This window comes from Mustelus asterias, chromosome 2, assembly GCF_964213995.1.
Source record: "Mustelus asterias chromosome 2, sMusAst1.hap1.1, whole genome shotgun sequence".
Lineage (NCBI taxonomy): Eukaryota > Metazoa > Chordata > Chondrichthyes > Carcharhiniformes > Triakidae > Mustelus > Mustelus asterias.
This window is the reverse complement of record NC_135802.1, coordinates 40,848,933-40,873,711: the sequence shown is the minus strand read 5'-3', so window position 1 is coordinate 40,873,711 and position 24,779 is coordinate 40,848,933. Positions and strand designations below refer to the sequence as shown.

At 41.9% G+C, this 24,779-nt stretch overlaps 1 protein-coding gene across 5 annotated transcripts in view; it reads right to left on the bottom strand.

The window, feature by feature from the left end:
* Positions 1-24,779, bottom strand: part of abi1a (abl-interactor 1a) — a 101,835-nt gene that overhangs the window by 30,045 nt on the left and 47,011 nt on the right. For all 5 annotated transcript variants that reach the window (XM_078233962.1, XM_078233953.1, XM_078233970.1 and 2 more), the window contains exons 4-5: positions 2,061-2,161; positions 905-1,051 (exon numbers count right to left, since the gene is read on the bottom strand). In XM_078233962.1, coding sequence (XP_078090088.1) covers positions 905-1,051; positions 2,061-2,161 — 248 coding nt within the window. The remainder of the gene's footprint in view (positions 1-904; positions 1,052-2,060; positions 2,162-24,779) is intronic.

The window sequence follows — 24,779 nt, the reverse complement described above, 5'->3', positions numbered from 1 at the left end:
CAGATGGCAAGACAAAGTACCAGACACTGAAGTTCTCTCTAGAGCAAGTCTACCATCAGTCCACACACTGCTGATGAGAGCACAGACCTGGTGGGCAGGTCATGTCATCCGTATGCCGGACAAGCGCATACCCAAGTAGCTCCTTTTTGGGGAACTCTCTGCTGGAAGACGTTTGCATGGAGGGCAGAAGAAACGTTACAAAGACACACTCAAGGCCTCCCTGAAGTCGCTCGACATAGACACGACCACCTGGGAAACGCTGGCACAAAACCGCCCTACCTGGCGCTGCCTCATCCACAAGGGCTGTCAAGCTTATGAAGCAAGGTGCAATGCTGAAGCACAACTTAAGCGCGAGCTGCGCAAGTCCAGAACTACCAGCGCAACAACTATAACGCCTCACAAGTTTGCCCAATATGTGCCAGGACATTCCGTGCCCAAATTGGCCTGATCAGTCATCTTTGGACACATCGCATCCAGCCTCAATGACTAATGGTGTTAAGGTCCTCATCGACGACGGTGGACGAACAACAACAACGCCATTGAATGCCATGGGGAGACGGTTAGATTCTTCCTAGCTGGAGATGATCATTGCCTGACACTTGTGATTTGCATATTACTTGCCAATTATCAGCTCAGGCCTGAACGCTGTCCAGGCCTTGCTGCATGTGGACAAAGATGCTTTGGTGTCTGAGCCATCACGAATAGTACTGAACACGGATGACTGAACATGCCCACTTTTCACCTATGTGAAGGGAACAAAATTGATGAAGCAGTTGATAGTTGGTCCTACTACACTACTAGCACGTTTGTCAACAAAAAAAGTTAAAAGCAGATCCAACTTCAATTATCTCGACAAAGTGTCATTTCAGAGTTGAAAAGTTGATCACAGAAAGAGCATTCATACCTGTGTGTTCTTGGCCTTTGGTTCAGAGATGCTGTTCGCATAGGGCTTTGCTGGTTTGCAGTCACATTCCTAGCAGGACTAGTCATGTAGTCATTAGGAATAACAGGTGGCTTAACAGGCTCTAGCGTTTTGTAGGGAGTGTTTCGTCTGAAGGTACAGAAAAATTACTTCATGTTATTTTACAGAGAGTTTGAGCACACAAACAGTTATGAATCAGATGCTGCCTCTACACCAGATTGTAATGAAACAAACACCCAAGTACTTTATATTGCTTTACTTAACAGCCACCTTATGAAAGTTAAAAATTGGATCCTTTCAAAGTATGAAATAATAAAGCTGACATACCCGAGGCTGCTCAGCTATCCCAGTGTTTGGTGCAAAATTTTCTAGTTCAAGTTCCTTTCCTATTGTGAATGCATTGTGGCCCATAAAAGCTTAAGGAAATGGAATTAAAAAGTACCATTTCCAGCTCCTAGCGTATAGGCATTGCACTACTTTCCATATACCAACATTTGTTACAGGCAAGTTCGCATTTTACCATCAAATTACAACTATTCCATTTATAGAAACACAGATGTAATAAAGAACTCATTTCAGAAAAAAAGCAGCAACACAAACAGAAATATGGGTTGACATTCTGGAGTAATTTGTTCAAGGCTAAATATAGATTTCTACTAAATAAAAGTCAGTTTTTATTCTACACAACCATTAAAACAACAGGCTAACCAATTCCAAACCTCACCATTTTTGTACTTGGGCATAAAACCGAACACGCACAGACAAAAAGAACTGTTTCCAAACTGCAGTGAAAACTTTTCTCCCCCCCCACCACCCTCCATCTTGAAAAAAAATTACTGTTAAAGCTCAGCATGCCCATTTAGAACAAGAAAAGCTATTAGGAATTAGAACATGAGAATTAGAGCATACACCATAAACTATGCCATTAACTGGAATGTCTTAATGACCTTAACGAGCAAACATTTTTCCGTATATTTACTCCATTAACTGGGATCCATTAAATGAAACAACTCACTAGTTGCAACATATACATTATCAACTTAATTAACTAAAGTAAGTCTTCCCTACAAAAGACACAAAGCAGAGTACAGGCTAGGAAAATAATTGACTAATCTTTCCCATGTATGGAGCAGCATACCCTAAAGTTCCACGTCCAGACATCGGGGGACTTGGTGGCTTTTGGGTGGGCGGATTTGTCCTGGTGAGTGTACCAGTTCTTGCAGGTTGATTACTTCCATGCTGCAAAAAAAAAACTGCAGTTCAAGTAAGGAATGCTTAATTGAAAGTATGTACTATAAATTCTAACTATTACTATATTAATAAAATGGAGTCCGATATTACTGGCTTTCTGAACATGATCATTGAAAACAAACCAGTTCAGCTCACTGAAGGTTGTCAGCTTACGTAGATAGTAGCTGAGCTCAGAAACCTGCAAAGTACAAGCTTCAAAGCCAAGTCATGAATGGGTTTTCAGCTAGTTGGCAGCAAGAACACTATAACTGGCCCCCAAAACACCAACTGCTGAGGGATTATCAGATGAGGATTAGATGTTTAGTTGTGATGCATCACCACAATGTTAAGACTTGGCAGCACTGTCCAGGCTGAAAGATTATTAGGCAGTTAAACAGGTACTGAGTGTGATCAGAAGAATCATATCCCAGCAAGGAATTGAGCAAAATTAAGATTTTCCAGGTGTGAATTTAAATGCTCTACAAAGTAAAGATTTGGTACACAACTTGATTTTCAATTGCTAGGTTCAGTACATATACTTACAAAATTTCATAAAAACATACCATTTAAGTGACTGCATATATGCTTAGAATAATGTCCCACATTTAAATTATGGAGAATTTTACTGAGCTATCCCAAAAGGTATTGTAATGATATCTGGGAAATCCCAAAAGGTTTATAACACAATTTCTAAATCTCATGGGAAAAAAAAACACTTATTGAGATCACTTTAAAATCAATGAATTAGGATATACTGGGATAGCCAACCAAAAGTCTTTGTTGAGGAAGCAACAAGGTGGACAAAGGGGAATTTGTAATTCTGGTGAACTTAGATTTCCCAAATGCATAGATAAGGTGCCACAAAAGGTTGCAACACAGAAGTACACGGTGTATGGGGCAATATATTAGCATGGATAAAGGACTGGTTAGATGACAAGCAGCAAACAGTAGGGACAAATGGTTTGCAAGATCTAAAGTACCACAGGGATCAGAGCTGTGACCTCAACCATTTACAGTCTACCTCAATGACTTTGATGAAAGCGCCAGACTTTATGGTAGCTAAATTGCCAGCAAGGTGAAGGGGGTGTGGGGCCAGGTGGAGGGAGTGTGGGGTCAAAGGGATATAGACAGGTTAAGTGGGCAAAATAGGTTATTATATGGGAAATGTGAAGTTGCCCATTTGACAAGAGAATTAAAAAGCAGTCGGTGCAGGCCTGGAGGGCCGAAGGGCCTGTTCCTGTGCTGTAATTTTCTTTGTTCGGAATGCTATTTAAATTGTGAGATTGTAGACCTAATACAAAGGCATCTGGGCTTCCTAGTACATGGATCACAAAAATATAGTATGCAGGTACAGCAAATAGCATATTGGCGTTTTTTGACATCAGAATGAATATAAAAGTAGGGATGTGTTGTTACATTTGTACAGACCACATCTGGGGTGCTGTGTAGTTTTGGTCTCCTTATTTCAGAAAAGTTATAATCGCACTAGCAGTTCAGAGGAAGTTCACAACTCATTCTAGGGACAAAAGGCTCATCTTAGGAAGAATGGTTGAACAGGTTGGGCCTATGCCCATTGGAGTTAAGAAGAATGAGTGGTGGTCTTATTGAAACATTACACCCCAAGGAACTTGATAGGATGGATACGGAGAGAATTTTTCCTCTTGTGGGAAGACTAGAACTAGGGGAGACAGTTTAAGAATAAAAAGGTGTCCATTTTAAAATTTAGATGAGAATTATTTTCTGAAGGAATTCTCTTCTCCAAAAAGCAATGGAGATTGAAACATTGAATTTATTCGAGATCAAGTTTGACAAACTTTTGAGAGACAAGATGTTAAGGGTTAAGAAGGGCAGGCAGGAAAGTGGAGTCAAGACCACACATCCGCCATGATCTTATCAAATGTCAGAGAAGACCAAAAGGGCCATTTTGCCTACTCTTGATCCCAAGTCCTATGATCCTATGTAAAATACTGCTGTGTATTTATGCTGTTGTTGCATTGAAAAGATTTGCTGGTGCACTACAAAAGAAAAATGCTCATCTTACCTTGGCTTTAAGCCACTTAATGTTGCCAAAAGGGAAGAAAAATAAAGTAACAGTTAACCACATGAGTTTGGTAGAGAAAATTTGAAACAAATCCAGTACAGAATTCAACACCCATAGTACTAATATTTAAAAATTTACTGCACGATTACATTCTGCCACCGTTTTGCTCATTAACAAGTCAAAGTGCGAGAAATAATTAGGTTCTTCTTCAATTAACACCAAAATAAACATTCCTCCTTTGTTACACAAGCCAAGATTACACAAATGTTTTCGACTGCCAAATAGTTTATGGATTTGTAACAATTCAATCGCAAAATCAACTTAACATTGTTATGGGTTTGCGGAAAAACGTGTGGGTCATTGTTAGCTATCCCTCAATTCAAGGATGCCATCTATTCAGGTTCACAAGATTCGGCCATGGGTCTTCACCTGACTTAACAGGCCAATTCTTGGTATGCACATCCTTGGACACATGGGGCAGGACACCCCACAAAGAAGTGGGATCCAGAGTGCAGGATTGCTTTGGTTTCTTCCCTTCTCTGCCAATGCTGTGTCTGGTCATTAAGGCATTGCAACTCAAAACATTATGCAGTTGGATGAACAAGTTTTCGCCATCCTAAATCATTGGTAGCAAAGTCCTCGCGGTTGTAAAGGTTAATGCAGATGGGAAGCAAATGAAACAATCAAGTCTTATTCGACAAAGACATGTATTAAATTGAATCACATGTACAACTTTCTGTAGCTATTTGACAAAAAACCATTTGCACAATTAAAAGGCTATTAAGGAAGCTGAATCAGCCAAGCTATGAGTGCGAACCGAGCCAATGGGATTTAACTGATGTGTACCAAGTGCTTAACCCAGTATCAGTATGCAAATGCACATGGGTAGAATGTATTAAATTGTCCAGCTATTTGGGCTGACACTCAGCCAAGTAGTCCCATGTATACAAATGGTCTCAATTTCTATGTTCTCAAAAAAAGACAATTAATACATTCCTGCATTATTCAGTGTCACAGACCATTAAAGCCGATATTGTGCACATTTAACTGACTGCAGAATAAACTTTCCGGGTCCAGTTCAACAGATGGAAATCCACATAAAACTATTCCCTGGATCTGCCTATGTTCCAATCTTGCTCTCCTGAACAGTCAGCTCAACATGTCATTTATGACCAATTAAATTGTATAGCCCTGCAACAACCAAAAATGTTCCTGTGCAAGCTAGACACAAGTTGGCCCGATTAAGTCACAGCACAGCCACACAAAAAAATTAAACGACCATGTACTTAAAACAAAATTATCTACACACTATCAAAAAAATACAAAGTATGTGACAGAGGTCTACTCTCTGGTGACTCCTTTTTTCTGCAGGCTCATTAGAGGAGGTCCGTTTGACTTTAAGTTGCTTTTCTGTGCCAGTTTTGCAAATCAACTTTATGCAGCCTGACAATACAAACAGAATAGCAATGGAGAAATAAGTTCAATAGGTGGATTAAGTGTAAAAATGACTTGACAGGTGAGCATTAGATAACAATGAGTTTGCATTGCCTCAGAATTATTATAGGCATGAACATACCCGAAGGTAGAACGAAAACTGGAAAATCTCAGCAGGTCTGACAGCATCTGTAGACATGATGCCGGCATTGGACGAGGGTGGGCACAGCAAGAAGTCACACAACACCAGGTTAAAGTCCAACAGGCTTATTTGGAATCACGAGCCACCTGCTGAAGGAACAGTGCTCCGAAAGTTCACGATTCAAGTAAACCTGTTGGACTTTAACCTGGTGTTGAGAGACTTCTTACAGAATAGAGCTAACGTTGAACCTGAATGACCCTTTGTCATTTGCTTTTATCCCAAGATAGAAGCTCTCTTTCATCTAGTGGAGTTTGCTTGCTTGCATTGTTTCAGCTCTAATGCCAAGTTACCTGCACCCACAAATCATGTCTACAAGTATGCTGCTCGGATAAGACCGCCAAATTCAGAGTATAAATGACAACTCAAGAAGCCAAATTTCTTGACATAAAATTAACTTAGAATACAAAACTTGTCACGTGTGCACCATGCATCACTGGCCTCAGAGTTAGTCACTCGCTCAAGGGCAATTAGGAATGGGCAACATATGTCAGCCATGCCCATATTCCATGAGAAAAAAAAACAAGGTGAGCAAATTTCAGGTCTAGTCCAACTGGCAGTATAAATTATGTTTTATGGGCAATTGAGGTGGCCGGCGAGTTGAGGCTCAAACCAACACGCGGCCAGCCAAACAAATCAGATCAACAAATGAGAATTTCTGTTGATGGGAGATTAGCCCAAACGTGAAATAGAAATATACCACCAAGTGAGATGAGGCAAAAGAGTTGTCTTGCATGCCTTTGTTTGGCAGCTAGATCTCAACTCAAATTAATTTGAACCAACCAGGCAGACATGGTTCAGTTTAACAGATGAACAGTCAGATTGCGATTTCTGTGACCATGTCTTCCCAGGTCTCCAGAGTTAATATTGCAAGATTATGTGGATTTTAAAGTGCTCTTTTAAAGCTCCTTTCATCTGGCCACCTCAAATGCAACATCCAGCCTACAGCTTGGTATTGGAGGCAGCTTTAGGGCTCATACGATTAGGCATGCAAATGAGAAGTCTGAACCGGTGGTTGGGGTCTGGAATGGACTGCCTGCTGTGATAGTGGAGTCGGACACTTTAGGAACTTTCAAGCGGTTATTAGATAGGCACATGGAGCACACCAGAATGATAGGGAGTGGGATAGCTTGATCTTGGTTTCGGACAAAGCTCGGTACAACATCGAGGGCCGAAGGGCCTGTTCTGTGCTGTACTGTTCTATGTTCTAACACTATACCTTTTTGATTTTAGACTCTATTCTATTTACACTCCGACACTGCCCTATCACTCAAAACTAAAACCCGTAAAAAGTGCTAGAGGAAACAGTTACTGAAGCAGATGATTCACAAGTTTGTCCATACAGTAGGATGAGGAGGATAACAGCTTGGTATGAAGTAACTTAGATTGGATGGATCCCAATTCTCATTTCTATTCAGTGATCCCCTACTGAATAAGCATAGGTAGCTATCAACTGAGGGCAGATGTGTCTTGGGATCCAATACCAACATTATCTTATCAAGATTTACAGATGTATAATGGTTACTTAGATTTGTGCAGCAGCCATGGAACTGTACCAGAGTAATAAATTTAGAACAAGAGAAATTTGGTGAGATCACCCACCCTACAACACTGTAAAGTCAACAGCAAAACACTGATTTGGCATGTTATCATAAATTTTAGTGCACCGCTTCTTCTACCAGAATTAAGACCAATGATGACCATGTTAGATAGTTTAAAATGTCCATTTATTCAAGGATATGGGGAGCAAGCAGGAGAGAAAATTAGTCTTGTTGGCATGTGTACAAACATGTTCCTGTGTTGTAACCTCCCAGGATTTCTGGTTTAGCAAACATATGAGGCTGCTAGGAAATGACTGACAATCATTCGTGATTATCCAAGAAAACAAGGTCGGTCAATTAAAGGACCCTCAAAGTAAAAAGCTGCACTTGACCTGTAATAGGATTCAACTGAACCATTTTTAACTCAAGCCAATCAGAAGATCCACCAAGGAAAGCTTCATAGAATTCAGCAAATCTCATCTCAAAAGGGCAGCACAGTGGTTAGCACTGCTGCCTCACAGCATTCGAATTCCAATGGAACCTCCATCAACCAATTTCCTTTATCCAAGAAGAAATCTCCATTATGGAGAATGAATGAGGTCCACTGTACTGAACAACACAAGTTAACAGAAATCAGATCCAACTTGATTCAGCATCCCATAATTAACAGTATATATGCAAGGATTTTCCATATGCACCATTCTTGATTCTCTATCAAAAGGATGGGTGCAACATATCTCTGCCAACAGATTCCTGATCCAAGTTCTGGCCATTAGTTTGTATGCCACTGCAATTAGACAGTTTTATCAACAATCAGAAGTAGCGACAGATTTCATCTTGGAATTTCCTTTCTCAATTATATACTGGGTGATGTCAAATGTCACATCAGGAAACAAGTTAAAAGGCTAGGGCCATGCAAGTCCAATTAAACACAATTGTTCAAGTTTCAGTTGAACCCCATCAAAAGCAGCTGCAGTGAACACTTACTCAATTCGCACTAACATTTGAAGTTCAAAATACATTTTCAGTATCCGTTCTATTTTGTAGACGAACAAAATTAAATGGCAATAAGCAGATCATCTATTTTAATAAAGGACATCAAAAGGTAGTACCAAGACTTTGTAAGTTGCACTTCCAAGGCAAATTAGCAAAGCAAGAAAATAACAGACTGGTGAAATAATTTTGATGGAACATAGCCAGAGAGAAAACAACAATTCAAAAGAAATGGGACTGAAGTCAATCCTTCACTGTGGCAGGGTCAAAATGCTGGAACTCTCTTCCCAACAGTATTGTAGGTGTACCAAACCAGATGGACTGCAGTGGTTCAAGTTGGGGCTTTGAATACTGGCCTTGTCAAAATCCATATACCATGAACGAAAAAATTAAGATCCAATTTTTGTGTTATTTTAACCAGATTGAAGGAGGCAAGAGGGGAGCATTAACATTCTGTTGCCAAAAATAAATTGCTCCATTTCACTACTGACTTGAGACTCAAGCTACAGATAGTGCCTCAAAAGCAACAACCTAGTCACCGAGCCCATGCTAGATTTCAAAACTTACCAATTTGAGTTTGGAAAAAAAGAAATCAGAACCTCAATTCAATTAATGGGAGACGAGGCCAAACCAGGTCAGGTGGGGGCAACTTGGAATACAGGTAAAGAGTGGTGTGAGAAGCTGAAGCTGATGACTGCTCTGGCGCAACACCAAATCAATACAGCACCGAGCCGAATTGCCCTGGTAAGTTATTTTATCTGTTCAATTAAAATCGATGCATAGCAGCTTAGAAAAATGTCTTGTTTTCTTATGCCCGGATTTGAGACATTGCACCTGTCGACAAGGCCTAAAGTTAGGACTGTTGCTTTAACACTTGCCTATCACTAATGGGATAGGTCAGTTTCAAATAAAAGGCAGAAATAAGTTCCGCCCCAATACATCAGGGCTGTTCTGTTTGAAAACCTTTCAAAATTGAACTGTGAAAACAAATGCATTGCAAGATACTTTTCTCTACAACTATCACCATTTCATCAATATGTAGTGTTCAGCTTTTTTAAAAAAACTCATTTCGTGGGATATGGGCGTCACTGGCTGGCCAGTATTTATTGCCCATCCCTAGTTGCCCTCGAGATGGTGGTGAGCTGTCTTCTTTGAATCGCTGCAGTCCATGTTCTATGGGTTGACCCACAATGCCGATAAGGGAGGAATTCCAGGATTTTGACCCAGCCATTGCGAAGGCCAAAATCCTGGAGCTTGAGTGATAAATCTCAATACAATGGAACATGAAAAGAGCAATTGTATGATTTCTGTGGTCAGTGGTTTTCTCGTTCCTTTTGATTTGTCACATGCATTGGTATTCAGTAGAAAATATTGTTTCTTGCGTGCTATACAAAGTATACCATTCATAGAGTACATAGAGAAGGGAAGGAGAGGGCACAGAATGTGTTACAGTCATAGCTGGGATGTAGAAAAAGATCAGCTTAATACAAGGTTGGCCCATTCAAAAATGAATGGCAGCAGGGAAGAAGCTGTTCTCAAGTTGGTTGGTATATGATCTCAGACTTTTGTACCTTTTTCCTGATCGAAGGTGGAAGAGAGTATGTCTGGGATGCTTGGGGTCTATAATTATGCTGGCTGCTTTTCTGAGGCAGTGGGAAGTGTAGCCAGAGTCAATGGATGGGAGGCTGGTTAACATGATGGACTGGGCTACATTCACGACCCTTTGTAGTTTATTGCTATCTTGGTCAGAGCAGGAGCCATCCCAAGTTTTTCTGGTGCATCTGTGAAGATGCCACATTTCCTTAGCTTCCTGAGAAAGCTGAGGCATTGGTGGGCTTTCTTAATTATAGCATTGCTTCCCCTCCTTGGGTTATTCATACTCCCTACATTTGTCAGTTAATACTGAAAATTGAAGTCGATCCATATAAACTAATGTTGCTTTTAAAATGATAGTAACTCATCTGTAGGTGTCAGAGTCAAGGTGAAAGGGCTAATTTTGGATGGTCAGTGAGCTAACTTCTGACAAATGATATCACCACACTCAGCCAGACACACAGTTGTGGGCTCAAGTTCCAATTCACTGGTGAAGATGCTCTGAACTATCAGTACTGCAATGAAATGATGCTATATCGTCTGAAGTGGCAACCTGCACGTGTAACAGAAAACCAAGGGGTGTGTGGACATAGGAGATGGTTCCTTTGTCTTTACAGCTCTGGTCTGCATTTTTTTTTTAAAAAACAGCAATAGATTATACACTTCAGTGATCACTGGTGGCCACAACTCTCAATGTACACTAAATGTAACTTTGTTGACTGAATCCTTTCAGTACTTGGTTTTGATCTACACTGGAATCCCAATATGTGAATACCTTCCTCAGTTACCTCAAATCTCCCTAATATTGAATTGTATCCAGCAAGAGGTTGATTTTTGTTAAGAAAATAATTTCACAGAATACACCATTTTTATACAATGCTCCCAAAAAGCATTAAACGGCATTATGAAATATTGATCACAGAACTTAAATGGAACCCTCTGTTGCAACATATTCTTTATCCCCACAAGAACCACAAAATACCATTGTATTGGACTAGGTAACGGTAAAGTTGCCATAGTCCCTGATGACCATAAGCTGTTCTCCCCTTCGAGGGGGAGCTCTGAGTGGTGATTTTAACTCAGGCAAGGGGCAAGGTTGAGAAGGTAGAACTTTATGAATAACCTCAGCCGGTACAGGAATTGAACCCACACCACCGACATCACAAACCAGTTCTTCTGGACTACATTACAACTGAAAATGTGAGACAACCTCAATTTTTCAAGGTGACTCGATATAAATTGGATGAATCAGATTGGCATGAGGAGCTCGAGTGTTTTCAGAAGTTTCTTAAAGCAGCACATTCTAGAACCAAACAAAGGAGCAAACTAGACTAAATTTCGAAACATGCAATGAGACAGGATCAATTAACTTCATGGTGAAGGTGCCCCTAGGTTACAGAGGTCATATGAATGAATTTCGTGTTCAGTTTGAAGAGAGCAGTAGATTCAAGACCAGTGTGTTAAACTTAAATAAGGACAATTATGAGGGCGTAAAAACAGAGCGAATAAAATGAATTAAGAAATTAGGTTAAGAAATAGATAATCAGTGATGCAGTTGCAGACATTTAGAGATATAGACTTAGACTTAGAACAGTACAGCACAGAACAGGCCCTTCGGCCCACGATGTTGTGCCGAGCTTTATCTGAAACCAAGATCAAGCTATCCCACTCCCTATCATCCTGGTGTGCTCCATGTGCCTATCCAATAACCGCTTAAATGTTCCTAAAGTGTCTGACTCCACTATCACTGCAGGCAGTCCATTCCACACCCCAATCACTCTCTGCGTAAAGAACCTACCTCTGATATTCTTCCTATATCTCCCACCATGAACCCTATAGTTATGCCCCCTTGTAATAGCTCCATCCACCCGAGGAAATTGTCTTTGAACGTTCACACTATCTATCCCCTTCATCATTTTACAAACCTCTATTAAGTCTCCCCTCAACCTCCTCCGCTCCAGAGAGAACAGCCCTAGCTCCCTCAACCTTTCCTCATAAGACCTACCCTCTAAACCAGGCAGCATCCTGGTAAATCTCCTTTGCACTCTTTCCAGCGCATCCACATCCTTCTTATAGTGAGATGACCAGAACTGCACACAATATTCCAAATGTGGTCTCCCCAAGGTCCTGTACAGTTGCAGCATAACCCCACAGCTCTTAAACTCCAACCCCCTGTTAATAAAAGCTAACACACTATAGGCCTTCTTCACAGCTCTATCCACTTGAGTGGCAACCTTTAGAGATCTGTGGATATGGACCCCAAGATCTCTCTGTTCCTCCAGTCTTCAGAACCCTACCTTTAAACCTGTAATCCACATTTAAATTTGTCCTACCAAAATGAATCACCTCACATTTATGAGGATTAAACTCCATCTGCCATTTTTCAGCCCAGCTTTGCATCCTATCTATGTCTCTTTGCAGTCTACAACAGCCCTCCACCTCATCCACTACTCCACCAATCTTCGTGTCATCAGCAAATTTACTGGTCCACCCTTCAGCCCCCTCCTCCAAGTCATTAATAAAAATCACAAATAGCAGAGGACCAAGCACTGAACCCTGTGGCACTCCGCTAGCAACCTGCCTCCAGTCTGAAAATTCTCCATCCACCACCACCGTCTTCGATCAGATAGCCAGTTACCTATCCAATCGGTCAACTTTCCCTCCATCCCACACCTCCTCACTTTCATCATAAGCCGACCATGGGGGACCTTATCAAACACCTTACTAAAATCCATGTATATGACATCAACTGCCCTACCTTCATCAACACACTTAGTTACCTCCTCAAAAAATTCTATCAAATTTGTGAGGCACAACTTGCCCTTCACAAATCCGTGCTGACTATCCCGGATTAATCCGCATCTTTCTAAATGGTCGTAAATCCCATCCCCAAGGACCTTTTCCATCAACTTACCAACTACCGCAGTAAGACTAACCGGCCTATGATTACCAGGGTCATTTCTATTCCCTTTCTTAAACAGAGGAACAACATTCGCCATTCTCCAGTCCTCTGGCACCATCCCCGCAGACAATGAGGACCCAAAGATCAAAGCCAAAGGCTCTGCAATCTCATCCCTTGCCTCCCAAAGAATCCTAGGATATATTTCATCAGGCCCAGGGGACTTATCGACCTTCAGTTTATTCAAAACTGCTAGCACATCCTCCCTCCGAACATCTACTTCCTCCAGTCTATTAGCCTGTAACACCCGCTCTTCCTCAAAAACATGGCCCCTCTCCTTGGTGAACACTGAAGAAAAGTATTCATTCATTACCTCGCCTATCTCTACTGACTCCATACACAAGTTCCCACTACTGTCCTTGACCGGCCCAAACCTCACCCTGGTCATTCTTTTATTCCTCACATAAGAGTAAAAAGCCTTGGGGGTTTTCCTTGATCCGACCCGCCAAGGACTTCTCGTGTCCCCTCCTTGCTCTCCTAAGCCCCTTTTTCAGCTCATTCCTTGCTAACTTGTAACCCTCAATCGAGCCATCTGAACCTTGTTTCCTCATCCCTACATAAGCTTCCCTCTTCCTTTTCACAAGACATTCCACCTCTTTCGTGAACCATGGTTCCCTCACTCAGCCATTTCCTCCCTGCCTGACAGGGACATACCTATCAAGGACACACAGTATTTGTTCCTTGAAAAAGTTCCACTTTTCATTAGTGCCTTTCCCTGACAGTTTCTGTTCCCATCTTATGCCCCCTAATTCTTGCCTAATCGCATCATAATTACCTTTCCCCCAATTATAAACCTTGCCCTGCCGTACAGCCCTATCCATCTCCATTACAATAACAAAAGACACCAAATTGTGGTCACTATTTCCAAAGTGCTCTCCCACAACCAAATCTAACACTTGGCCCGGTTCATTTCCCAGTACCAAATCCAATGTGGCCCCACCTCTGGTCGGCCTATCCACATATTGTGTCTGGAAACCCTCCCGCACACTGCACAAAAACTGCCCCATCCGAACTATTCGACCTACAAAGGTTCCAATCAATATTTGGAAAGTTAAAGTCCCCCATGACAACTACCCTGTGACCCCCAAACCTATCCATAATCTGCTTAGCAATTTCTTCCTCCACATCTCTATTACTATTTGGGGACCTATAGTAAACTCCTAACAACGTGACCGCTCCTTTCCTATTTCTAACTTCAGCCCAGCTCAGTATGCAGATCCCCCTCGAAGTGCCTTTCCGCAGCCATTAAACTATCCTTGATTAACAATGCTACTCCTCCACCTCTTTTACCAGCTTCCCTACACTTACTGAAACATCTATACCCCGGAACGTCCAACAACCATTCCTGTCCTTGTTCTACCCATGTCTCCGTAATGGCCACAACATCGTAGTCCCAAGTACCAATCCACACCCCAAGTTCATCTACCTTGTTCCGGATGCTCCTTGCATTGAAGTAGACACACTTCGACCCACCTTCCTGTCGACTGGTACCCACCCTTGATACCTTCCCCAATACCTCACTACCCTCAACACTGACTTCCAGACTACAACTCCTTTTCCCACCCTCCTGACAAATTAGTTTAAACCCCCCTGAAGAGCTGTAGCAAATTTCCCTCCCAGGATATTGGTGCCCTTCTGGTTCAGGTGCACCCCATCCTGTTTGTATAGGTCCCGCCTCACCCTTTCTGCCTAAGCCCTTAGAGCCAAAGCCCTTACAGCTCTCACTCTGCTCCCTGCTTACTCCGCTGCCCGCTCAAAAGTGCGGCCTACTTTTAAACACAGCAAAAACCTTCCCAGGCCTCTCCTGGGCCTACTTCCAGTTTCAGAAAAAAACTCCAATTTTAAACACAAAAATCACTGAAAAATAAATAAATCAAGTGTAGAAACAAACTCTCTTACCCTCAGCCTGCTCCTGTGGAACAATATTTTGAAACAATATTGAAAACAATATTTTAGAATACTCAAGAAGATACATTCCAGTTAGAAAGAAAGGCGAGGGAAGGACACCATCCAGGACCAAAAGGCAATTAAAAATTGTATCAAATTAAAAGAATAACTGCATAATTCCACAAAAACAAGGGCAGAAAAGGAATAAGTCAAGGCAGATGGATGCTGTTAAGATACATCTCAGCTATGATTTTTTTGAAAAAGTAGGCTGGCCTTGAGGCATTGAATGTTCTATTCTTATTGCTAGTCCAAACCAACTATAAAGGTGGCCTGAAGTTGAGATTCCCACCTGTTATAAATAGATCACCCAAGGATGCCAAGTCGTTGATAAGAATGAAACCACTTAAACAAATTAAATATCTAACCCTTTTCGAAATTTACCAGTCAGTCATTTTATCTTGGAAAACCTGTTTTTACCCTAACCTTGCATTCTTCAAGGTGATCTCATTACTGTACTGCCTACAGCTTTCATGATTCAAAAGTTTTCAAAATAGCTTTACAGTAATTTCTACATGTGCTGATTGGGAGCCCATGCAGCTCCAAAATGGATAGATAAGTTTAAAAGTTAAGCTCAATTATAATCAGCCACAGAATGCTTGAACACTATTCTCAACATAATCAATGTGGTTAATCAGTGTTACACTGAAGCCAACATTGTACGATAGCTTCCAGTCCTGTCTAATATTCTATCTCATGGGCACCAGAAGGCAAAAATGCTAAAAGAGCTTACTGCATTGAAGCCAATCTATAAAGACTTACAGAACATACCAAATACACAATTCAAATCATGCAAACCTTTCTGGAGCTCTGTGAATGCTTCGAGTGAGGCTGGTTTTGACAAAAAGGATAAATGGTGCAACCTTTGGGCTGACATGGATATCTTCAAAAATCTGATCAGTGACGTGAACGTGGAGCAGGAGTAGGCCATTTGGCCCTCCCAAGTCTGCTCCACCTTCAATAAGATCCTGGCTGATCTGATTGTAACCTCCATTCTTGCAGTAGTCTCCAAGGTTCAACCTCCCTCTAAATCTGTTGTCTGCACAACAGGATTCATACTTGCCATGCAAGGACATGACGCCTCCTCACAAAAGGAAACTTAAGGACAGCTCAGCAAACAACAGCGGTCTCTCAGATCAGACCGCTCACAACATGAATGATGCAGCCTATGAAAAATTACCGTGGGATTCAAGGCAACCCACCTGACACAGTGCTGTGATTTAGCTTTCCAACTTGAACTTTGGACTTGTAAAGCTATAAGATGTCATATGCAAAAATAATTATAATCAGTGTCTTTCAGTATAAAGGCTACAGTTAAAACAAAATCTAAATAAGTGTTGATGTAACAATTAAAAATTGACTTCAATAATCTATAAATTTCAGGAGTTGTTTTGGCTGTCAGGGACAATAAATACATAATACATTAACTGGCCCAATTCTTCCATATTTTCAATGAGAATCAGCTGGCTATGCTTGTAGATGCTGCTCCATCTACTCAAACTAATTAGATTGAGATTTTCTTAGTGACTGAGCAATCCTTGATACATTAGAATTGCAGATTGGCAGCAGATAAACTAGTTACCTCTAATGTATGGTTTAATGGACATTCTTGAATGGACGATAGTTAAAAGCCCAATACAGATGGCAGACTTCTGCCATGGAAGCACGGTCCTGTTTAGCTTCAAGTCAGTCTAGTTGTCAGGTCATCTTCATGCAGTGGACAGGAATTTTGCATTATATATAATTTTCACAATGTGAAAAGAACTTTGAAATATCTGGCGATCAAGAAAATACAGGTCTTTCTTTTCAATGGCTGCAAAGTTGAAATACCAATATCTTGGTAACTCTATCCCGATGCTATTTATTTGTATTGTCAATAACTAGCTGTCCTTCAGCTTCTGTATATTATCCTGCAAGTTAAAAACCAAATAACAAGCTAACCATTTAGCCAAGGTACAGAGAACCCTTACAGTGCAGAAGGAGGCCATTCAGCCCATCTGCACCCAACTCTCCGAAAGAGCATCTTACCCAAGCCCACCCCCCTCTGCCCTATCTCTGTAACCCCATGGATTTACAATGGCAAATCCGCCGAACCTACACATCTTTGGACACCAAGGGGCAATTTAGCAAGGCAATCCACTCAACCTGCATGTCTTTGGACTGTGGGAAGAAACTGGAGCACCAGGAAGAAACCCACGCAGTCACGAGGAGAACGCTTAAACTCCACATGAAACAATCACCCAAGGCCAGAATCAAACCTGGCTCTTTGGCGCTATAAGGCAGCAGTGCTAACCACTGCCACCACAAGTCAGTGCAGTATTCAATACCTTTCCAAGCAAACTGGGGAATGTGGTGGACATTCCACATCTCCTGTACCATGTGACAGCTTTGTAGCTAATGCGGCACGTCCCAGGTCAAGGAACAGCTAGAAGATCATGCAACCTGCATTTTTGTGAATAAAAAGGGAAACATTTTTTTCCCGAAATGCAAAAAATACTCTTCACAACTGTGGTAAGTAGTGTGCCCTTTAACGAAGTCCCTCATTTCTATTCCTGCCAATTTGCAGTAACTCTAGTATTAAGTACAGATCATGTTCATAATTAAAGAAATGCATCCCTGAATGAACTTCCTGGTACTGTATAAAAACAGGTTACTACAAGACAGGTTTCAATACCCTAGAAATAAAACGTTAATTATAGGATCACACTAGCATAATGCAGCTTTACTTATTTTGATGCATTAATACAATGATTACAAAATCCCACATTTGAATTTTGAATAGTCCTCTAAATGCTTTAAGAAAACAAGAACAGGATAAGTAAGCCATTCAGCTTTTCCAGCCCACTTCATCATTCAAGGAGGTCATGGCTAATCTACTACTTCAACACCAGTTTCTTGCACTATCTTAATATGTAGAAATATAACAATCCAAGTCTTGAATATAATCAATAACTGAGCCTTGAGGATCAGGTGATCTCCACCCCCACCCCTCCACCAAAAAGAAAAGACTATGCCATTGCATTACATCTGGAAGCATTGAAGAACTGGACATGCGAGTAGGGGCTGACTTCTAAGATCCAGGATTGGGACAGGAGGTTGCCCCAGAAAGACAATGACGTCGCAGGATGAGAACAAGAGTCTGAACAAGGTCCCGATAAGTCAAATTATAAGTACAGGGACATAGAGCAAATTAGGCTTGCAAGAAGCCAGATGATCCGAGGAGATGGCCAAAGGTTGGTGACCCCATACTACAGGCCTGTGAGGGAAGTGGTGTTCTGTTGGGATGGCTGAGAGCTGCATGGGGCAAAGCTTGAAATCACATGGTGGTGCAGGGGAGAGGAACAACGGAAGGAGAGATCAAAATCTTGGAGGTGGATCCTTGCTGAAGATGTCCAAGAGAATGTGCCTTTAGGAGAAAAGTTCACACCAACTTCGAGAGTGAATTGGAAACACTCGCATGAAAAGCAGAGTTCCGTAAGACTGGTTGGCTCATAGGGTAATGAGCGCCGAAGGTGTGGCTGATGAGAAATCAATAGCATCTGCGTTGGGGTGGCATCTGTCACTTCATTTTGGAGTGTGGTGGACGTAACTACAGTTCACCTATTAGTTTATACTGTACACCTACCATGAAACAACATGCGTTCTCTCTATAAATTTGTATGCTTTTGTAAAGGTGTAGTTGGAGTGAAGGTGTATTATAGTATCCCCAGCCAGAGGAAAACATCCTTCCTGCATCTAACTGTTGAATGAGATCACCCCTCATTCTAGTCTCCAGAGAATATAGGCCCAGTCTATTAAATCTTTCAAACAGGACAATCCCTCCGTCCCAGGAATTAATTTTGCACTCCCTCTATGGCAAGTACATTTTTCCTTGGGTAAGGAGACCAAAACTCTCACAAGACACCTGCTGAGGTCTCAACAAGGTTCCACACAATTGCAGTAAGACATTATTCCTATACTCAAATCCTTTTGTAATGAAGGCCACGGTACCATTTGTCTTCTTAATTGCTTGCTGTATATGCATGTTAGACAAGGACATCCAAGTATCTGATGTTCAACATTTCCCAGTCTCTCACCATTGGGGAAAAAATGATTTTTGTTCTTCCTACCAAAAGTGGATAACCTAATTTCTCCATGCTACATTCCATCTGCCAATTTTTTAAATTCCACTTGCTCAGCCTCTCCAAATCCCCTTGAAGCCAGCTTTGCATCCTCCTCAAAACTCCCACTTCCTCTAAGTTTCATGTCATCTGCAAATGTTGTGATATATTTAACCCCCATATCCAAATCACAGATTGTGAATAGCTGGGGTCCAAGCACTGATCCTTGCAATGCCCCGCTAGCCACAGCCTGTCAACCTGAGAATTACCCACTTATTCCTTTTGCTCTCTTTCTGTTAATCAGTTCCCAATCCATGCCTGTACATTACCCCAATTCCTCTAAAAATTTTTAACCAATGTCTTGAGATCTTATTAAAGGCTTTGAAAACCCAAATACAAAACAGCCACCAATTCTCCCTCATCTATTCTGCCAGTTACATCCTCAAAAGATTCCAACAAGTTTTTTTAAACATGATGTCCCTTTCATAAATCCATGTTGACTCTGCCCAAACCTACCATTATTTTTGAAGTATTCTGTTATCATATTCTTTATTATAGATTCTAACATTTTCCCTACTACTGATACCAGGCAACCAGGTCTGTAGCTCCCCATTTTCTCTCTCCCTTTTTTAAAAAAATAGCCACCTTCCAATCTTCATGAACACTCCAGATCTAGAGTTTTGAAAGATGATCAATCTATCTATTATCTCTACAGCCGCTTCTTCAATACTCTTGAATATATATCAGATTCAAGGGATTCATCTATCTCAAGACCCATTAATTTCTTTAAAAACTATCTTGCACTTCGTTGATTCTCCACAATTTCTGGGATTATTTTGCTCTGTGAAGACAGATAAAAAAATATTTGTTTACACATTATAAATTCTCCTGACTCCGCTTGGAACGGACCCACATTTGCACTCCAAGATATTTAACTCTTTAAATGACCATCTGACTTAAATTGTCAATCGTACCAATAAAACCAGTGCATATATAATTTCTCTATTTATTCAGAAAAATTAGATAAAATGCAGTTCGGTCATGGGAAGATTTCAATAAACAATACAAGTAGAGGAAACATGAAATTTCCGCTCAATCCCAAAATAAAATTTACATCCCATCTGACTAGTTGAATTTTATGAGCAATTAATCCTTAGTTCCAACGAGCTAATCATCATGAAACTTGACTCTTCTCAAATCGAATCTTTTAAAAATGATACAAAAATTGTAGCTATTGCCATGTGCAAGTGTATCCGTGATTTAATTTCTCACCTTTCAATTTTCAAGTCCCTGGATTGATATTCTACTCATGGAAAGCTCTATTTCTAATTGACCACTTGCAAATAATCAAGTTAGGAGGATGAGAATGTTTTAAAAAACAATTAAACATGGAATGCATCTTTTAAGGGCAAGAACAACTAAATTTTGGAAGCAGAACAAAGATACAAAACTATGATGAGAAAACAGAACCAGCTTTTTCAAATTCTTTAGGAAAAACGAGTACAGATGCAATAGGCCAAATAGCGTCCTGTGCAATAAATATCCTATTTCCTTATCGAACTACCTGACAATTTTGATAAATTGGGGCGGCACGTTGGCTCAGTGGTTAGCACTGCTGCCTCACTACGCCAGAGACACAGATTCGATTCCCAGCTTGGGTCACTGTCTGTGTGGAGTTTGCACATTCTCCCCATGTCTGCATAGGTTTCCTCCCACAGTCCAAAGATGTGCGGGTTAGGTTGATTGGCCATGCTAAATTGACCCTTAGTGTCAGGGGATTAGCAGGGTAAATGTGTGGGGTTATGGGAATAGGGCCTGGGTGGGATTGTGGTCTGTGCAGACTCAATGGGCTGAATGGCTTCCTTCTGCACTGGAGGGATTCTATGATATAATAAGCAATGAGAAGTCAGTCTTCTGCTGATTAACAGATTCTATTGCGAACTAAAAATAGAAAAAAATTGACATTTGAGTTTGCAAAAGCAGGTCATTTAGGATTAAAAGGTTCAAAGCATGAAGACATATGAAAGCAATAAAAATTTCTTGGCTAGGAATCAATACCATTTAGGCAAATGATACTTTGCATAACAAAAACAGTGATTAATAATACCTTTTAATTAAAGTATATTTTGACAGATTTCAGGATTGAAGCCCTTAGCTCAATAAGCAAATGTTCCATTATTTCCTCTTTTTAAAAAACTGAGCCTGTAAGGATTTGGTGAACAAACTCACTGCAGTTAAACATTTAATTATTTGGACTCATTCAAGTGAAACATGAGTTAATTTACATAATTTGGAATTACATCTACAACAGGAAATTCGACTGGCATAAAGTTTATTTCAATGAAAATCAGTTCAGTCCCTTTCAGTTCAAATCTATGAAAATCCAACCAGAGATTGACAGCTTCTAGTGTGAAGACGCAAGCAGCTCAACACCATCCAGGATAAAGCAGCCTATTTGATTGCTACCCCTTCCACAAGCATCCAATTCCTCCACCACTGACAAACAGCGGCAATCATCCATCTACAAGATGTAGTGCAGGAACTCACCAAGGTTTCTAAGGAAGCACCTTCCAAACCCACAACCACTACCACCAACACCTGGAGGTTCCCTGCCCAAGTCACTCACCATTCTGACTTGGAAATATATTACAGTTTTTACACTGTCGCTGGGCCAAAATCTTGGAACTTCCTCCTTAACAGCACTGTGGGTGAACCAACACCTTAGGGACTGCAGCAGTTCAAGAAGGTGGCTCACCACCACTTGGAATAGGCAATAAATGCTGGTCTAGCCAGAGATGTTCATATCCCATATATGAATTTAAAAAACCAATAGGAAAATGTAAAGCATCATGTTTAGTGATTAGCATGGTCAATTATTCATTTACAACTAACTTGTATTTAGTTACTTCTTCAAACACAACTCTGGCTTCTCTAAGCAGAAATAATTCTTCTCTCTCAATCCAGACTATTTGTCAGACACCCAGCTCAGAGTGAGCCTCAATTTTCTCCAGTTCGATACTAGGAAGACTACCATCATTTTCCACCCCACTACAAACTCCATGCAGAATGATTTTGTCCATCTTCTCCAAGCACTGCCTCAGCTTGAAGCCAACTCTTTTGCAACTTTGGCATCTTATTTTACTCCAAATTAAATTTTCAACCCCATATTCTCTTCCACATTCTTTCAATTCTGACATTGCCCAACTACACCTCACCTCAGCCCATGTGCTGCTGAAACAGTCACGTTTATCACCTCCATTGGATTGTTCCAATGCTCCCATAACAGGATGTGCTTTGAAACACCTTGGTATATTTTCTACATGAAAGGCACTATATAAAAGTTACTGTAGTAATCATTTTAGGGTAAGTTTAGATATTTCCCTCCTACTCCACTGAAAGGATGAACTGTGCAAGCAAACCCTCATTTCCTATAGGCATACACTTGACCTCAAAACACAATATGGGGCAATGCAGCATGGTATGTAACCCAACAAAGGACCCGATTTTACCATCAAGTTTCACCCATTTTTGGGCGCGAGGCGAGTAGCATGATCCGCGCCCGCCTCCACGTCCATTCCCCCTTTACCAAATCACTGAAAATGGCTACCGTCTGGACCCTAAAATGGGCATGACGTCAATTTAAATGCATTTGCATGCATTTTAGATTGATTTAATGGGCTGGATGTCCAAACTTACCAGCACATCCCCCTTTACCACCCACTCGCCCGTCCAGATTTGGAGCGAAACAGACATGGTCCGCAAAGGTTCGATTCGGGCTCTCCAACTTCTGAGGTGGTAAACTCAGAGCTTCCGGCAGCTCTCTGACTCAGATACCCTAACTATGACTAACACTACATTCTGCACTCTCTCGTTTCCTTCTTTATGAACGGCATGTTTTGTCTGTATAGCGCAAAAGAAACAATACTTTTCACTGCATGCTAATACATGTGACAATAATAAATCAAATTAAAGTGGTGGTGGTTGGGGGGAGGGGGGTGAGGCAGGTGGTGATGGGGGGGGGGGGTTCAGCTGCCACTCTCCGTGCAATCGGTGGTCAGGGGGGGGGGGACAGTTACATTGTCGGGGTGGGGTAATGTCTGTGGGGGCCGGGGGGAGGCATTAATCAGACCTGGGAGCGACGTGGCAGGGGAGCATTTTTCTTTTTTTTTCCCCCACTATGCAAGCGCAGTTGAAGGCTCTGATCGGCGCAGCAGGCTTCTGCAGCACGATTCTGAATCGCTGATTTTTTTTCCCCGGCAGGGTGTATACGGGGGCGCCGGAGAACAGGTCTAAAAGTCAGATCTGAAACACTCCCAAATTCAAGTCCCAGGACTCAAAATGAAAATGGTAAAATTGGACCCAAAAATGTCTAATTTGTTGAAAGCAGAAAATGCTGGAAAATCTCAGCAGGTCTTTGAGACACTAGAGCGAACATTGAGTCTGGACACAGGTGCGGTCTCTCTCCACAGATGCTGTCAGACTTGCTGAGAGTTTCCAGCATTTTCTGTTTTTGTTTCAGCATCCACAGTAATTTGCTTTTAACTAGGGGTGTGTCGAGCTGCGGTTCCTGAGGGCCCGTGTTAGGGAGCTGGAACAGCAGCTCGAGGATCTTAGGCTGTTAAGGGAGAATGAGGAGGTGATAGACAAGAGCTATCATCAGGTGGTCACACCAGGGCCACGGGAGGAGGCCAAGTGGGTGACGGCCAGGAAGGGTAAAGCTCGGGTGATTGAGAGCACCCCGGTGGGTGTGCCCCTACACAACAAGTACTCCTGCCCGAGTACTGTTGGGGGGGACAGCCCATCTGGGGGAAGCAGCAGTGGCTGTGTCTCTGGGGTGGAGTCCGGCCCTGTAACTCAGAGGGCTAAGGAAAAGAGGAGGAAGGCAGTATTAATCGGGGACTCGACAGTCAGGGGGACGGACAGGCGATTTTGCGGAGGCAGGCGGGAGTCTCGCATGGTGGTCTGCCTCCCTGGGGCTGGGATCCAGGATGTCGCTGGGCGAGTCCCAGAAATCCTGAGGTGGGAGGGAGAGGAGCCAGAGGTAGCGGTACATATTGGTACCGCTGATGTGGGTAGGAAGGGGGAAGGGGTCATGAAAAGAGAGTATAGGGAATTAGGGAGACAGCTAAGAAGGAGGAAAGCAAAGGTAGTAATCTCAGGATTGCTGCCTGTGCCACGGGAAGGTGAGGACAGGAATGGAGTGAGGTGGAACATAGAACAGTACAGCACAGAACAGGCCCTTCGGCCCACGATGTTGTGCCGAGCTTTATCTGAAACCAAGATCAAGCTATCCCACTCCCCATCATCCTGGTGTGCTCCATGTGCCTATCCAATAACCGCTTAAATGTTCCTAAAGTGTCTGACTCCACTATCACTGCAGGCAGTCCATTCCACACCCCAACCACTCTCTGCGTAAAGAGCCTACCTCTGATATTCTTCCTATATCTCCCACCATGAACCCTATAGTTATGCCCCCTTGTAATAGCTCCATCCACCCGAGGAAATAGTCTTTGAACGTTCACTCTATCTATCCCCTTCATCATTTTATAAACCTCTATTAAGTCTCCCCTCAGCCTCCTCCGCTCCAGAGAGAACAGCCCTAGCTCCCTCAACCTTTCCTCATAAGACCTACCCTCCAAACCAGGCAGCATCCTGGTAAATCTTCTCTGCACTCTTTCCAGCGCTTCCACATCCTTCTTATAGTGAGGTGACCAGAACTGCACACAATATTCCAAATGTGGTCTCACCAAGGTCCTGTACAGTTGCAGCATAACCCCACAGCTCTTAAACTCCAACCCCCTGTTAATAAAAGCTAACACACTA